The sequence below is a fragment of the Rhipicephalus sanguineus genome, chromosome 10 (genome assembly GCF_013339695.2).
Source record: "Rhipicephalus sanguineus isolate Rsan-2018 chromosome 10, BIME_Rsan_1.4, whole genome shotgun sequence".
Taxonomy (NCBI): Eukaryota; Metazoa; Arthropoda; class Arachnida; order Ixodida; family Ixodidae; genus Rhipicephalus; species Rhipicephalus sanguineus.
The window spans coordinates 55,659,763-55,675,883 of record NC_051185.1 but is presented as its reverse complement, the minus strand read 5'-3'; the positions used below and the strand labels follow the sequence as shown (position 1 = coordinate 55,675,883).

Genomic DNA, 16,121 nt, shown 5'->3' with positions numbered 1-16,121 from the left:
ATGCCCTGGTTGGGCATATACGTTTTTGATGACATAAAGCTTACAGTTCATAGTAAGGGATCATGTCATTACCTTTCTTGTCGGTGTCTGAGTGCTTAAATTTTCAATGACGCATATTCATAATAGCCCATCTTCACTTCGATCTATCTTTTATAGAAACATTCAAGAGAAAACAGCGCAAGTACAAAGCTAGCGATAAAAACAATAACTTAGCTTAAGCTGGGCAAAGTGACTCGTTGATCTTTCGTTTTTGTGCTTTTCCTAGCTTAAATGGCTTTGATGATAAATGTGCGTAGAACAACTGTTTTTCAGCGTTACTTAGCTGTTTTCCTTAGCGTTTTTTGTGTACGCCTTTTTCACAGTACGGTTATTTCGCGACCGACCAACCTCCGAGGGCAAGCTCTGCTGAAGGTTGACAGAGCTTCGGCCACGCGATTTCTTAGTTGCAGTTTCGTTTAACAAATGCCCTAACGGCTAAGTGCTCATTTCTACAACAACAACAACTGATATAGCGTAGCGCATCATGACATTGTACAGAGAAGGGCAAGTACACTGTCCCTGTCGTGATGCGTTACGCCACATGAATTATGAATCTTAACCAACTAGCCCAACAACAACAACAACAACAACAACAACAAGAACAACAACAACAAGAACAACAACAACGAGCTGATTGACATTGCCCGGTGGTCTTCGCTTATGTGTCCGTCGTCAGGATCGGGAAGAATTTTCTCGTAAGAACATTTAAAGAGTAGTAGTTTTAAGGCGAAAGCCTTAGATGCCTCATCAAACCGCAAAATTGAACGTCGGCGTCAACACGAGTGATGCAAAAAGTCATCACGCGATGACATCACCATATCCTCCTGAGACCTGAGCAAATTTGTGGCCACACAGGTGAAATCAAAACACATTTTTGGAATGCACACACATGCAGTATTAAACCAGAAAAAATATTGCGTCTGTACAGCAAACAGTTTTTGCGCAGCAGTGTGTACATTATAATGCACACTGGGTCTCAATGCACGGAGAACGAACGACACTTGCCTATAACGAAATTTTTACATTTGCTCGCGAAAAGCACGCTTATTTGTTGTGAAACTGCCTGCAGAAGTTGCGCGCGGATGTGATGCAAAGAACGATGTTGCACGTGATGCACCGGAACTTTGTGCGCTGAGCATAGGCGTACGCAGGGTTCCCCATCAGGGGTGGTGAAGGTTCATCGCAGCGCCCCCCCTACTAAGTCAGTGTACGAGGCAGATTTTGCGACCCCCCTCTTAGGTGACTAGGGGGGTCAACGTATGGGGCAGATTTTGCACCTCCCCCTCTTAGGTGACGGGGGGGGGAACGGCCGACCCCCTGCCCCCCCCTCCGTGCGCACGCCTATTGCGCTGAGAATATCCTCTGAAAACATATTGAGCGCTTACAAACAGGGACGTAAGGAAGACGACAACACAATGCGCTAATCGTCTTCCTTACGTCCCTGTTTGTAAGCGCTCAATATGTTTTCGAGTTCCGTTTACCAACACGCCCAAAAAATGGCAATGCTAAAATATCCTCTGTTTCGGCACCTCGAGGAGGATCCCTAGTTCCCAAGCTCTGAAATGTGGCTTGCTTGCGCAGTTCTTGGCTCAGAAGGCATAGGCCCAACCTTGGCTTTCAGCAGCTTCTTTCGTGCCTCATTAGGGAGCTTTCGAGTAGCGTACGCAAAGCTTTGCGTTGGCTTTTTCGCGCAACTGCGCATGCGTCGTACTGTTCCGCTTGCGGGCTCCCGTTAAGTGACGCAAATGGCGGGCCACAAACGCTAACGCTAACTTAGCGTACGCTATTCGAAAACTGCCTATTGTGAAATTCTGCACCATACCTGTCTTCCGGCAACAGGTAATGGGGAAGGGACAGCCTCATCGTATGAGAATTCTAGGTCCGAGGTGTCGTTGCTGGTCATTGACTCAAGAACACGTTTCTTTATCACTGATTCCAAGGTGAAACAAATGCCAAAGCTTAATGCTAAAGAGTAACAAACGGCATCAGATTGGCAAACATACGCAGGAAAAAGCACGTATAGAGACCGAGTGTGCATTATAATGCACATTTCAAGAAAACAGCTTGTGATAGCAAAAATACTCGCCGTTAGGGTTACATGACGTGCGGAAATTATCCCTAAACCCTTCCTAAGTAGATTTAAGCAACAATTAAGAAATATGACACAATGATTATTGAGCAATTTGTGAATTACTTGGGACACCGTGAACAGAACCTCGAAGACGAGAATGACGCCATGTTTCAAAGCGGGAAAACGGACCTTCCACTGTAGTATGCTTCCTGTATTGCTGACCAGATGGCACCACATGATAGACCATGCGATTGCACCAAGAATATTGGCTCTAATAGTGGCGCGAATTTCGAAAATCGGAAAAAACAAATGTACATTTTAATGCACGCGGGGTCTGAAGAGGATATGACGTTATTATGACGCTACAGATCGCGAAAATGTGTGACGTCGTCGGATGATATGGTCGCTTGCTAAAAGGGTGGGCCTTTCAGTTAGTGCAAAACTAGATGAAGTGCACAAATCTTGCTGTGCCTACGCTTCTGCAGCTAATAAGGCTGCAAGTTCGCTTCTGGAGGTAGTGCAAGTTGCAGAAAGCTTTCGGAGGAGGTCGGGGAGGGTCAATAGGTCGACTGATAAGCAAAACAAGTTGGCTTTTGCCTTCGAGTCGTCTTAGGCGAGTGCATGAGGGATCCTGCGAGTTCTTTTTCTAGGTTCTTGTTTGAATAAGGGTCCAACTTTCTCTATGCTTTGTTTGCGCTCCATTGCATGTCAACGTCTCTTGCACGTGCACTCACCTTCGGCGTGGCTATAATGGCGATTGCCGTGCATAGCCGTCGCTGTTGTCCCAGCGAGAGATCTACGGCGAGATTCGTTCGCCAATCCAGAAGACCCACATCCTGCAGGAGGTTGAACACCTCGCTTCGTGCCCTGTCGAGAGGGACACCCTTGATCTGCACGCGAAGGCAGGCCAGCGGTGACATAAGTCAATGTGCGTTGATTACGAGGGAGTTTGCCAGAAATAAATTATGCAGCCCACATATGCTGCAGAACTTGCATTCACTATTTCTGTACTACTATATCACAGGCTGACGCGTGGGAGGTAGCGAGGGATTAGCTTGCAATTTCGGATGAAGTTCTCCCCCTCCCCCAGCGTCCCTTCATGCTCCTTCGCCCGACAAAAGACGGGCGGGGTGTTTATCAATCGACAGCAGGCCTGTCACGCGGGCTGATGTTAGCACATGCGCCTTCCGTGCTACGAAGGTAGGAGGCTCGTTTCATCTTTCCTTCAGCCGCGTTCGTAGCTCGCGCGCTTTTACTCGCGGGCAGCACATACGATGCGCGGGGCGACGTTATCGATTTGGTCTCGATACGAAACATGACGGCGAGGGCGAGAACCCACCGAGAGTGTCCATATAATTGCTATCACCATGACATTCTTTATTAATGATTGCCTAGAAGACCTATTGCGTGAATTATAGGATATGCAAGAAAATACACGTTTTAAGCAGTATCTATGTATTTCAATAATTCTTTGTCTCCCCCGTCTTCTCTAATTTCTTCTTTTACGATCCACCAGAGCACCTAAAATATACGGTGTCCTAACCACATTCTATGATTATTCTGAGCAGAACTATGCGAATTCACCTAAAGTTCGAAAAGGGGCAAGAAAACTGGTCAATTTATTGATTCGCCCCGTTCCCAGCGAAGGAGAGAAAGAAGGGATACATTCTCCAAAAGTAAATAGGCAGAGGTTCGGGGGGGGGGGGGGAGAGCTTGAAGGCACGAAAAAATCGTCAACAAGGGTTGTCGATGGAGCCGATGTTTCGACAAGAGGACTTGTCTTCTTCAAGGCTGCAACTTGAAGACAAGTCCACTTGCCGAAACGTAGGCTTCAGCGGCAGCCCGTGTTGAATTCTTCAAAACTAATAAGGCAACTTCCAAAGCAGAGAGGGAGAGAAGACACACACATTCGCCGAGCGAGAAATAAACGCTAGCTTTCGGCGTTTGCGCTTCTCTCCCCTTGCCCCTACGTCTGCGTTTGAAGTTGCGCTTTTCAGTTCTCCATCACATCTCCGTACCAACTCGCAGTGTTTGCTCCTAAGCGAGCAAGCAGAAAAGTTACGTACGATAGCGAAGTACATCAGGTGTTCCTCGACGGTGAGGTCGTCGATGAGGATGTTGTACTGTGTGCAGTATCCGATACTGTCGCGCGCATCCCTCGTGCAGGTCTTGACGTCGTAGCCGCCCACGAGCAGGACGCCGGAGCTGGAGTTCAAAAATCCTGGAATAAAAGCACACACCTTCGGTGAGTGGTAGGCTTTGCTTACTGCATGTATCGTTGCTTAGGGTGTCCCGCATTCTAGGTCATGTTAGACCGCTCGCACCCGCACACCGAGTCTGTCCCTACTGCGCCCAGAGGGCGCCACTTGCTTCCCAACACCAAACATTAGTGCATTTCCTTACAGCTACCACCACCGCGCCCAGAGGGCGCCACATACTTCCCCGTCATGGACGGATCTCCTCATATCTAAAAACACCTGTCATCAGAAATAAAATACACGGTAAACGAACGTAAGATCTAGGTGACGCCTGTCTAGAGCTTGTCAAATGTCTTATGTCGTCATCGCAAGCAAAAAGCAAACTCAGCGCACCAAGCAGACACTTCAAGAAGTAATGAGGTCACTCATTGACAAGCCGGCATGTGCGCTCCATGCAAGTCGCTTAACTGATTTGAACTAAGCAGTTCATTCGGGTACTCGAAGGCTCCAGACAGAAAGTGCTATTTGCAGGCAGAGCGACAACAACGCGAGAAATGTTGGGCACTGCTTTCACGATATACGGATCGTGTATATCCGTGTTTTCTCGATACGCCTTGAAATGAAGACGCTCTCCGATCGGAAGGTCACAGCGAAGTACGCAAGAACCTTTGACAATACGCCACAAGAGACTTTGCTCGTCCAGCATTGGAAGCCGCTCGTCATGCATATTCGGATAAGAAAACATCACATGGCACATGCCAGTTTGAAGTTACAGCTCGTATTCTACGTGGCGCCGTCACAGTAACGCCACAGTTGGAATCAGTGTCGCGTTACTTTCCCAGAACTGTGAGTGGTGTGATTGAAGCGGGGACACAAATTTGTTTTCTCCCATGGTCGGCATCCTGATTGTGACCATTTCGCTCGAAGCCATCAGTGCGTTTCGATGGTCGATGTTCTATGGCCATCACTTTGTGAACTGCTCTGAAATTATGCCCTCAAGGTGCTGCTGCACATCGCAGAGAATAGAGGCAAAATTAGAAGGTATCAAACATGGGCAGCAACCTGTAGATACGATCAGTAAAGGAGAAATAAAACAAAAGAACGTTACTGAAAAAGATCGAAGGCAAACACATGTGGAATTGTAACAGAAGTGTTGGACAAGGAGCTGAACAAGAAGAAAAAATTACGCATGTCATATTGAAACAGGTATTGCACAGGACGCATTGTGCTTTTAAGTAGTTCGCCTTTTCGCCGTGACGTCACGAGAACCAGCGAACGTAGAAATCTGTATCCGTAATGAAAATATCAGTGTCGAAGAAGGGTGTGTTGCTGCTACTACGAAAGACCCTTCACGATATCTCACCGGTAATCATGTTTAGCAGGGTTGTCTTCCCTGCGCCGTTGTGTCCGAGAAGAACAGTGATCTGGTTCTCGAAGATGCGCATCGAGACGTCTTGCACGGCCACGGCGCCGTCGTAGTCCTGAGGGCAAAATTTATTACAGGAGCGTTGATCTACGCTTTGCAGACAAACTCTTCTAATTGACCAGTGAAGCGAATCATGTCTGAATTTGTGTATGATGAATCTAATGTGTAGAATGGAGCAAAGCTCCTGGACTGGTTGGTACATATTACTCAGAAAAACAAGGCACGACAAGGAAACACGGTCATGAAGGGCAGGACGAGTGTCCTGTCCTTGGCACTCGTCCTGTCTTTCGTGTCCTTGTTGTCTTGTGGTGCCTTCCTTTACTAAGAAATAATATGTCAGCATGCAGATTTGCCCTTTCCATGAGGAGAATGGTTATCACGATTCCCTGTCGATGCATTTGTCCTAGAGGTGTAGGAAACATCACTAGACAAGATAGCAGGATGGACGTAGAGATAAAACGCTGATGGACCATTAAGTTATGATCAGGAGAAGTTAGGTTTATAATTTTATGGATGATTAATGCGCGGTCAGCTCAATCTTGAGTTCAAAGAGAAGCGGAGTAGAATGTGGTTGGTTAAGCTCACGTTTCTTGTACACTGAACTGTCGTGCGCGCAAACACAGGGCAACGAATGCGATAGCAACAAATTGGAATGCAACGCGAGGAAAGGCAAGCAGCTCGAAACTTACAGAGCGCTGCTCAAGCACAAAGTACGCATGAGGAGAACACACACAAGACGAGTGCGAACCAAGAACTGTAGCACCTCGACACTTAAAGCGCACTGCTCATACACAAAGGACGCACGAAACGAACGCACAGGTACACAAAGGACGAGCGCGAACTAATAACTGTGACAGGTCTTACTTTGTGTTCGAGCAGCGCGCTCCTTTCGCAAACGCGGCCGCTGCAGCGAGCGAATTGACTTTCGGGAACTCTGTCGCTTCAACTTTGCGGTGAAAGCACAAGACGTACAAACCGCCCGCAGCACGAGATAAGCGCGCGCGCCCTAAAGACCACGCCGTGTAGGCCAATGTGCAGCGCGCATCGCAACGAGCGGGGCAACGGCCTTTGAAGCGCGCCCATCGCGTCATTCGTGCCATTTCGCTGGTAATCAAGAGAACGCGCTGACGCGCTTCCGAGCTCCGCGTACCGCCAGCGGTAAATTGTGTATATAACTAGCTTGCCATTACTATGCTGAAGGACGTACTCTCCGTGGCCGAATCTTTCGAGGCCGCGCGCTGCGCAGCAGAGGGTCGCACATTGAAAACCACGCTTCGGGAAAACATTTTACTGAAATATTTTTGTGGCTTTTATATATATATATATATATATATATATATATATATATATATATATATATATATATATATATATATATATATATATATATATATATATATATATAAACAAAACTTTTAACAGGAGAATCGAATATGACTCTGTAGTGCTGTAGGGCATCGCTTCGGCATATCATACACGCTTTTTAAGTCTGAGCATTAATGTACATTCTTAGCGAAATTGTCCTCAAAGACAAGCAAAACCAGTGATGGTCAAGCCTGACATACCTGTATCTTCATGGAAGTCAAAAAACGAAGCCGTAGGCTTGGTGTCGATCATTGCGGAGAACACACAGAACGCTCCTCTTCTACGATATACAGGCGCGAAGCCTCATAGTATCACGGGACTAATTCGACGTACGAACCGTTTCGGAATTCTCACTTTTCTTTGTCCCCTTTAATGTGCGTGGCTTACGGCGTACGTGGAACATTCAATGCTTGAATGCATTAAAAAAGTGCACAAAATTTGGCTGAGTGCTGCTGACGTCAAATAAAAGGCCGTGCTTTTAGCAAAATCCCCCGCGCTGAAACGTTGGCTGCACAGAGCTCACTTGTTAGAGCACGGCTGTAAGATTCATTGAGAGAAAGACTTTGGAAAGGGCCTCATTTAAACGCGATAGCGTTAAAGAGCTCGTTTCGCAGAAATTCCGGTGTTGGCGTCAGAACAATGCTGCGCTAATTAGAGACGCATAGCGCCTATGTTTAATTTTCTGGCGCTTCTTAGCTGAAACACCCTGTATAGCCGTGGTATGCGCTTCCGTAGCATGTATCTATGCTACAAGCCCGGTAATCTCCCCTCCTCTAGTCACAATCTCGTGTGCTGCACCGAACGTCTGTTCCGAATGATGTTCCTGTTTTGCTGGAGGTTCGATCACAAGCACAATGCTGCTGGCTTCGCCGTTTCTGGCGTACGTACCTTGCTGACGTTGATGATCTCGATGGCGACCGGGTGGTCCGTCGGCTCTGCCTCGAAGTTCGGCTGTTCCTCGATCGACTTGGGCGGAGCCCGAAGAGTCGACGTCCTCGGAAACCAGTAGATGGCCTGAGCATGACGAGGGCACGCGATGCTGACTGTACTCGGATTTACCGCTCTGAGGTTCATGTTTTATGTTTTGACAAGCACTTTTAGTCAGAAGTGGTTTTATATAGGCGTTAAATGAATTAGAAAATTTGTGCATATAGAAGGAAAGAAAGAGAGAGAGAGAGAGAACGAAACAACTTTATCGCATAATAAGGGAATGGGGCTGCGAGAAGGCGAGGGATCCTACTCGCCGTAGACCTCCTCTGCCACCTCCGCCCACCTAAGGATAGCCTCCTACGGGCTATCCTTAGATGGGCTTAAGTGCGGGGTTGAATATGGCAACAGACGGGCGGCAAACACCAATTAAGATCTCTAGACAGACGTAACCAGTAATTGAGAAAAGCTTTAATAAACCATCGTGATTATTCCAGTGATAAACACCGTGGCCACACGTTTAAGCTTCGCTGAAGCATCTGTGCGGAGTGTTTCATCGGCATGTAAAACGAAAGAATACTAGGGAACGGGAAAGGCAACGGCGGCTGCGAGAATACCCCCGAAGCTATGGAAGCCCTACGCGAACAATGACGCGGCCGTAGATCTATGGGAGGGGCGAACGCCCGGTTTCCGCGCGAGTTTGTTTCTGGTGTTTGGATACCCGTGTCGTGTGTGACCGTCTGCGGTTTAACTCGAGCCTCTCTGCGATCAGAAGCCACCTACAAAGAGCCTAGCGTCACCTAACTAAAATCTAGTAACAACCTAGAAAAAACCTAGAAACAACCTAGCATCACCTAAAGCCTAGCAACAACCTAGAAGCAACCTGAATAGACTTCAGAATCGCCCAGCTTCGCCGTTTGAAGCCTTGCGCGACTTAATGCAAGCTTCGCCATTTTAACACGAAAGTGTTTTATGCCGGGGTCCACTAAGATTTTCATGACGTATTTCCGTCACGGAAATGCGTCAGCAAAATGAACGCCATCAAACGGCAAAGAAAAGAACTTGAAGAAAAAGTTCCATTCACAGGAATCGAACACATGACCTCTCGGTCAGCGCCGATGGCTGGCGGGCAATTAGCCCACTGAGCCACCGCCAAACTTTTTTTTTCTTTATTGCCTCACACAAGTATTTTAACACACTAATCGTAAACCAGGGAACAGTACAATGATACACCATCAGCTGTTAGCTGACTGCATGTTAAAACTTTGTAATGTGTAACAGCGACTTCACTCTGGGAACCCACTCCGGTACATCCAGCTGCACTTTCTGCATTTCGACAAAACGAGACACACATTCGCGAAAGTAATCGCGCACAGGTCTGACTTCCACATCGACATTGTGTAAGGCCGTTCGGGTTTGCCATATACTATGCAGGCCCAGGAGCATAATAAGGTCGTAAGGTACGCCATCTTCATTTTCAACGGAGAGAAACCGCATTCCTTGTGAATTTAACGGTAACTTCTTTTTAGAGTTCTTTATAATATATCCCAGAAAAACACACCACTGCAGCAGTCTATGAAAACGTGTTCAGCGAAAACTCGTCCGTGACCGAAAATCGAGGAAGAAGCAAATAAAATAAAGAATAAAATCTCCGGTCTCATTGAGGATCGAACCCGGGCCGTTCGCGTGGCAAGCAGGTGTCCTACCACAAAGCCACGATGTTACTTGCAGCTGCTTCGAAAAAAAAAACACTACATAAATGCCATGTAGTGGAAGGAGTCTCCTAACGCATTTTGTTCGGCAGGTGTCACGATGAAAACGAGCCCATTCGGCGATTTGTAGGCGCATTTGGGAGGCCATCAAATTACGTCGAAAAAGGCCGGTATAGCGCAGCCATTGCCACTAAAAACACACGCGAACTTTCAAACAAAAATGGACAACTATGTCCATCTAGCGGAAAACATGTCAATCCAACGCCGGCTTGCGGAGGCGTTGATCAACAAACAGCAAACCATGCAGCAAACTCTAGATAATGTGCTGCCATCTGTGAGGCATTGTGAGACTCTTCATGGCCTCGGAGATGGCGAGCGCGCGGCGTATATCTTGGAGGCCATGCGACTCTTGCTTTAGAGCAAAAACGTGCACCATTCGCGCGCGCGCGTGCGTGTGTGTGTAATAATAGACATTAATAAGTATGCACATAGTGGTCGAAGTGCGCACTAGGGGCCGGATTTCACCATCGCGTTCAACTCTTAAAGGCGAAGGTTAAGGGTCCCCCAATTTTTTGGCATAGGAAACAATCTGGGTCCCATGGTACAAATAATCCCAGAACCACCACCAAACACATAAGGGAGGCTACATGAACGCGCCTTTTCTCTTTCACACTTCCCTCTCACAGTGCTCTCGGATGGATGGATGCTATGAGCGTCCCCTTTATAACGGGGTGGTGACATGTGTGCCACCAGGCTCGAAAAAAAATAAAAAAACGCGCGTTGCTGCGACCGTCCCTTTTGGCGCGTCTCAAATTCAAGCGTAATTTCATCAACGCTTTAACACACCCCGAGGTGGAGGCTTTAGCGCAAGCCTCGCTCATAGCATCCCTCCATATCAGAAAATAGCTCTCCGACGCTCACCTGGCTGTGGCACCGCGTTCCGCGCTCGCCCTGAGAGAATTAATGGCCAGGCTAGAGGGAAGACAGGACGCGCGTAGCGTTTCTCTTTGCGTTTCACAACGCTTTGAAGCGGTGAATATCGGGTGCCAGTGTTTATTATGTGCTTGTTGATGCCATATTTGCGCGGGATTCACCTTATGCTGTGTCCACGTATATGTTAAAGGGATACTGAAGTGGTTTTACAATTCGGTAAAACTTTGTTGTTAACAAGGACCAACATTATTGTCGACGATGGCGTATTTTTTTCGCTGTTGTGGCAGCAGGAGCTTTAAAATACGCGAAAGAAAAGTCCGTCTTGCTCCGCCCACGCGAACGCGCCGAAAGTGTGGGCGTGACCGCAACTACGTCATCGTCGGTAGTTTTGGCCACGGTGGTAGAATAACAGGTGGCCCGACGAGGCGCTCCGCCAATGCGCCGCGCGTGTCACGGAGGTGCTCGAGTTGCCGCCGCTTTTCCGCAAGGTGGCAGAAGGTACATTCTGGGCCGATATCTCCGCTCCGGCGCATTTGAAAGCATGTGACCAGTGTGCGTCGTGAGCATTTAAACTGCAATTTACATCTTTAACTTTTGAGAAAGAGATCTGCGGTGTATTTATTACACCAGAGAGGCCTAGAGCAACACTGAAGAGTTGCCGTCGCTTAGAACGGACGCGCCACTAATGAAAGCATGCAACGCAACCAGCGTTGCAGCCGCGTCTCTTCCTTTCTGCTTGGTCATCTTCGATAAATGCGGAGGCGTCCGTGGATGCAAGCGTCCGAAGAGCAAGAGCGTCCCTATGTGACGCAACCAGCGTCGCAAAGTCGCAATCAGCCTTCGAGTCATGAACGCGGCCAGATCACTGTGGTCGTGATTAGGTGATCCCACGGCTTGAGATCCGCTCTGATGCGTCGCGTTTGTTGCGCTCTGTCAAACGAACGCGCGCGACCGCATCGGTGTTTCCGCTCACTTTGTAAGCTGGAACCACGGCTGAAACCACGGTGGCTCGATCTGTGCCGCTGGTGCGGCGGCCACCATGGGACGAAAATGCTTCGCTCGAAATTGCAAATCTGGCTACAAAATGTGCAAAGAAAAGCTGTGCCTTCTCTCCGCGCCGAAAGACGAAAAGCGACTGCAGTTGTGAAGAAATGCAATTCCACGGAAAGACCGCCAGCTACTGTTTTCCGACATACATACGATAGCGTGAAAACCAAATGTTTTTTTTTTACTCTATACACTCGCCGGTAGAATTTTGCACGCTTTCGAAAAAAAAAAAAAAATACGCGCGCGTCTCTTGCAATCGGCACCCTGTGACAGTCATATCGGGACTACCCGCGCCGATTAAAAAATTTTAAGCTTCATAAAGCCTGGCGCTCTCACTTTTGCGGTCGAAGCTGGCAGACAGCCACTACAAGCTAGTAAAAGCACAAACAACCGGTTAAAGCCACAAAATTAGCTAGAGAAACCGGTTTTTATAGCCCAGCGAGAGCTTGCAATGCGCGTCTTTCGGCCCAAAAACTCGTCGCGAACCTAACGGCGGCCGCGAGCAACTCGAGCAGTACGGCGACGCGCTCGCGGCGCTCGATGGGCCACCTGTTTTATTCTACCACCGTGGTTTTGGCGGAGCCGTGGCCTCCGTGACTACTTCTGACTGCGCGCGTTGGTGGAACTGATCGCGAAGGCCATGCTTTTACAGAGCTTATGGCGCCGATGACGCGGCATACCGAAGGTGACGTCACCGCCTTCGCTCAGCAGTTCAAAAAGCCCTGCAGCTGCAGCCGCTCTTTTTTTGCCAAGAAATGCCATTTGCGTTCACTTCTGTGAACTCTTACATTGGTTTTCGTATTCAGCAAGGATCAAACTATGATTACACATTCCAAAGTCATTTTTTTTAAAAAGTGCTTCAGTGTCCCTTTAAGAACCTCAGCTACCGCAAGGGTTAAATCATGATCATGGCCGTTAGTCGTCGGCCCAGAGATGTGCCACTAGGCGTCAACGTGAGTGAATCCACATCTAGTGGTGCTATATCTGCCAAACAACAGTAGACATTGTACACGCTCTCATATACCAGTGCACTAAAGCAATCAGGTACTTCTGTGACGACAAGTTTCACTTTCGTGCTATACCGATTCCTATGACAGAGGGATCAACCATATTTTTTACTGTAGTTTTCTGTCTACTGCCCATAGAAATGTACCAACGCCGAAACCGAAGCCTACTGTGCATGAAACCACGAACGATTTAGATCACGTTGCTTATTCAAGGACAATAAAGAGCATGATATCGTTTTTCAAGGTTAGCGTCCTTTTGAGTGGTCTTGGTGAATAAAATATCATCTCGACAAAATGTGCTTCCGTCATACCCTCCACCTCGTGAACTATTACCTGAAATGGGAATAGGAATGGCTTCGAGACGCCTGGGCCGATGTGCAGCGCGTTGTCCAAGTACCACACCAGGAAGACGATGGTACAGTCGCACACCAGGCCCACGAACAAGAGCTCGGCCAACGTGATGTTGTCCGGCGTCTCGGCATGGTCGTAGAAATTGCTCCAGTTGGCTCCGTTGGGGACTGTGAGGGGCGACGTAAGAGGACAAACTCGCTCGCTTCAACGATTTGTAGCATGACGCTCTTCAACCGCAAGTTTGACTTATTGCACTCATTATTCACCGATTACTATTCCTTCACCAATTCCACCAATTACACATCAATTACTATGACTGCGTAGTCATCGCAATGATACGTCAATACTCTTTGTGATGTTGTCATAGTTTAGGTGTACAGGAATTTTCGTTTCCTACCGTGCATTCGCAATGTTTGCTATTTCACTACGTGTAATATTTCGCAGTGGGTGGAGGTATTTTGCATGTGTATATTGCGTTAACTTTCCGGATTGAAGTCTGATTAAAGCGCCATTTTGCTTCTTGTGTGTGTATATGCGTATATGGCCACATCAGATACTATCAGGCACGAACCGTTTTGTAGTATAGCTTAACGGCGCATCACAACCGTCAAATCATGTTACAACCTGTTTCAGTTGATGAGAGTTGGCGGAGTTTGGTTCTATTTGTCTTACGAAATTAACTTTTCATGCTGCTCTTTTGTAAGGACTTTCTACTTTAATAAAAATAGACCATAGTTCCCTATATAAGGCGCTGAAGGGTTTTTTTGTAGACACGGACGGGCGTCGTCAAAATTGAGGTGGTGTGCCATTTACAGCTGCACTGCAAAATTATGACAAAACTTGTTTGCAGGGATGCCGAAACCGAGGTATCCTGAGGAAACAGTAAATGCGAGAGTGACTAGGGATGAAATAGTTTAGATATTATTCTCACTGCACGAGTCTCATGTGTTAGTGAAATGATAAACATGCAAAATATTTCGGTAGCACATCTCGCCTTATGCATATGCTCGAAAAACAGTTCAAAAGTTATCAAGCTAGCGGAGCACCTAAATTTTGGTTTGGTCACATGGCCTAACTTTCCTGCCTAAGTAGCACTACCGGGATATTAAAATCGTGTTAAATTTCAGAGAGCTTGAACGCACGTACGTGTTACCAACGGCAAACATCGTCGGCCCTGTCTTCACTTTTCGCTGTCGAAACGAGGAAGGTTGTTTATCAACCGACCTATGGGAAATGTTGAGCAAAAGCCGTCAATGAATGACATTTCTTGAATACGGCCTGATCCGCCTTGACAAATTGGATGATCAAAAAGTCTTAAAACAGCAATTGACTTCCATATGAATACGCGACGAACATTTCTTACTTTGCTCGCTGTGTTATAGTACCGCTATAAAACTGTACGTAAAACACGTAGGTATGAACGTACGGCAATTTCGAAACTATAACGGCTGGAGTTTCTCGCCCATAACATTCCAACTATACTGAATCTGTATAGAGACGCAAACTGTCTAAATGAAAAATTTGCGCGACTAGGTTGTTTGATTATAAAGTCAAATATATTACTAAGCTTTTTTGGTAGCTCTACTATTAATGTATTTCGATAGGCGTATTCGTGATGTGACAAGGTTGATTTTCATTTTTAAAGATATTTAAAAGCGCTTTATTTTTTGGATCATACATATTTTATAAGGCTAGTGAATTACCACGTGAAATTAGCGTATTCTGCTCAATTAAACTCTTATTATTCCGTGTGCAGATTATTTGTCATCGTCTAAAAATAAGCTTTTTTTTTTGCGAATGCAACTGCAATATAATAGATCCTTGACCTTCGACAAAGTGCGGCTACAGCTTTTCTGCGCAGTTGTCGCTACAGTTCTCCTTTTTTCTGGTACATAATAATATTTAAATTAAAAAAAAACAGTTTCGTTGTCAAGTAAGCTCACTTTCATAGCATTCTCTAAACCTCGCAGCGCTAAGATGAGAGAACACTTCTTCGAGAGGAACATGTGAGCACCCTATGGAACTCAAGCCTCTAACACCTTGCACATGTACATGAAAGACATGACGACGCAGTCGACGTACAACAACGTTTATTTGCTAGCTTTCGTCATAATACAGTATAATACAAAGCGGTCCCTTTTCATCACACATATTTCGCGTTGTTACCCTATTCGCATTTGATACGGTTTCATTGCTTAATTGTTCGATCGCTTCAATTACTGTCGCTTGATCTATACCCCGGCCTTTGAGATTATTTGCAGCCGATTGATCACCAAGGTGCACTATCTCGAAGACGCCAGTGGATTTCTCTCAGCAGAACGCGGCGTGCGGCGTCGTACCGAACTTCTCGAAGCGCTCGAGGACGCGGAAGCTCCAGTGGAGGCTCATGCCGGGAAAGATGGAGGTCCACAGCTTGTCCTTCCGTTGTATATAGTAGTAGCCCTGGCCGCCGGCCTGCTCCAGCGTGAGGAAGGGCATCACGCAACTGAAGGTCCAATAGAGCATGGCTCCGGCGATCGCGTACTGGGCTGCAATGGACAAGACCAGTATTGTTAAAGGGCCTCTAAACAACCACTGTAAATACACAGAACGAGCGCGTTGTTCTCTCCTGGCGTTTTCCCGTCTTTTCGGCACCTGTTCGTGACGCCAGCACTCTGTTCGCGTGACGTCACGAGGAAATAAGCTCTGGATTGGTCCATATACGAAAGGTATCAGTTGTGAATTGTCTCCTACCCTGCTTTACCATGCAGTCGCAAGCCCGTTCTGCCTCGTCTCGTACGTCTATGGTGCGCGATCAACTGATTTCACTTCGTCTTGTGCGTTTTAGACTTTGCGCAAACGGAAATAAGAGCGTGTCGCCGTTAAGCGCGTAATCCCGATCAGCTAAACGGTTAAGTGCTGACATTGTCCACGTGTTTTACGAAAAAATAAGTGGCGAGGAGGACTTTGCACCTGTAGAAAAGGTAGTCAAGGCAAGAAAGAAAACTCTCTCTCGTCTTCGAACTCGGAGTGGTTTAGGGGCATTTTTGAGGCAAGAATTAGACG

At 47.1% G+C, this 16,121-nt stretch overlaps 1 protein-coding gene across 1 annotated transcript in view; it reads right to left on the bottom strand.

Moving 5' to 3' along the window:
* Positions 1-16,121, bottom strand: part of LOC125760246 (phospholipid-transporting ATPase ABCA3-like) — a 42,395-nt gene that overhangs the window by 9,651 nt on the left and 16,623 nt on the right. The window contains exons 7-12 of the mRNA XM_049420075.1: positions 15,416-15,604; positions 13,059-13,243; positions 7,988-8,113; positions 5,672-5,789; positions 4,177-4,376; positions 2,845-3,000 (exon numbers count right to left, since the gene is read on the bottom strand). Coding sequence (XP_049276032.1) covers positions 2,845-3,000; positions 4,177-4,376; positions 5,672-5,789; positions 7,988-8,113; positions 13,059-13,243; positions 15,416-15,604 — 974 coding nt within the window. The remainder of the gene's footprint in view (positions 1-2,844; positions 3,001-4,176; positions 4,377-5,671; positions 5,790-7,987; positions 8,114-13,058; positions 13,244-15,415; positions 15,605-16,121) is intronic.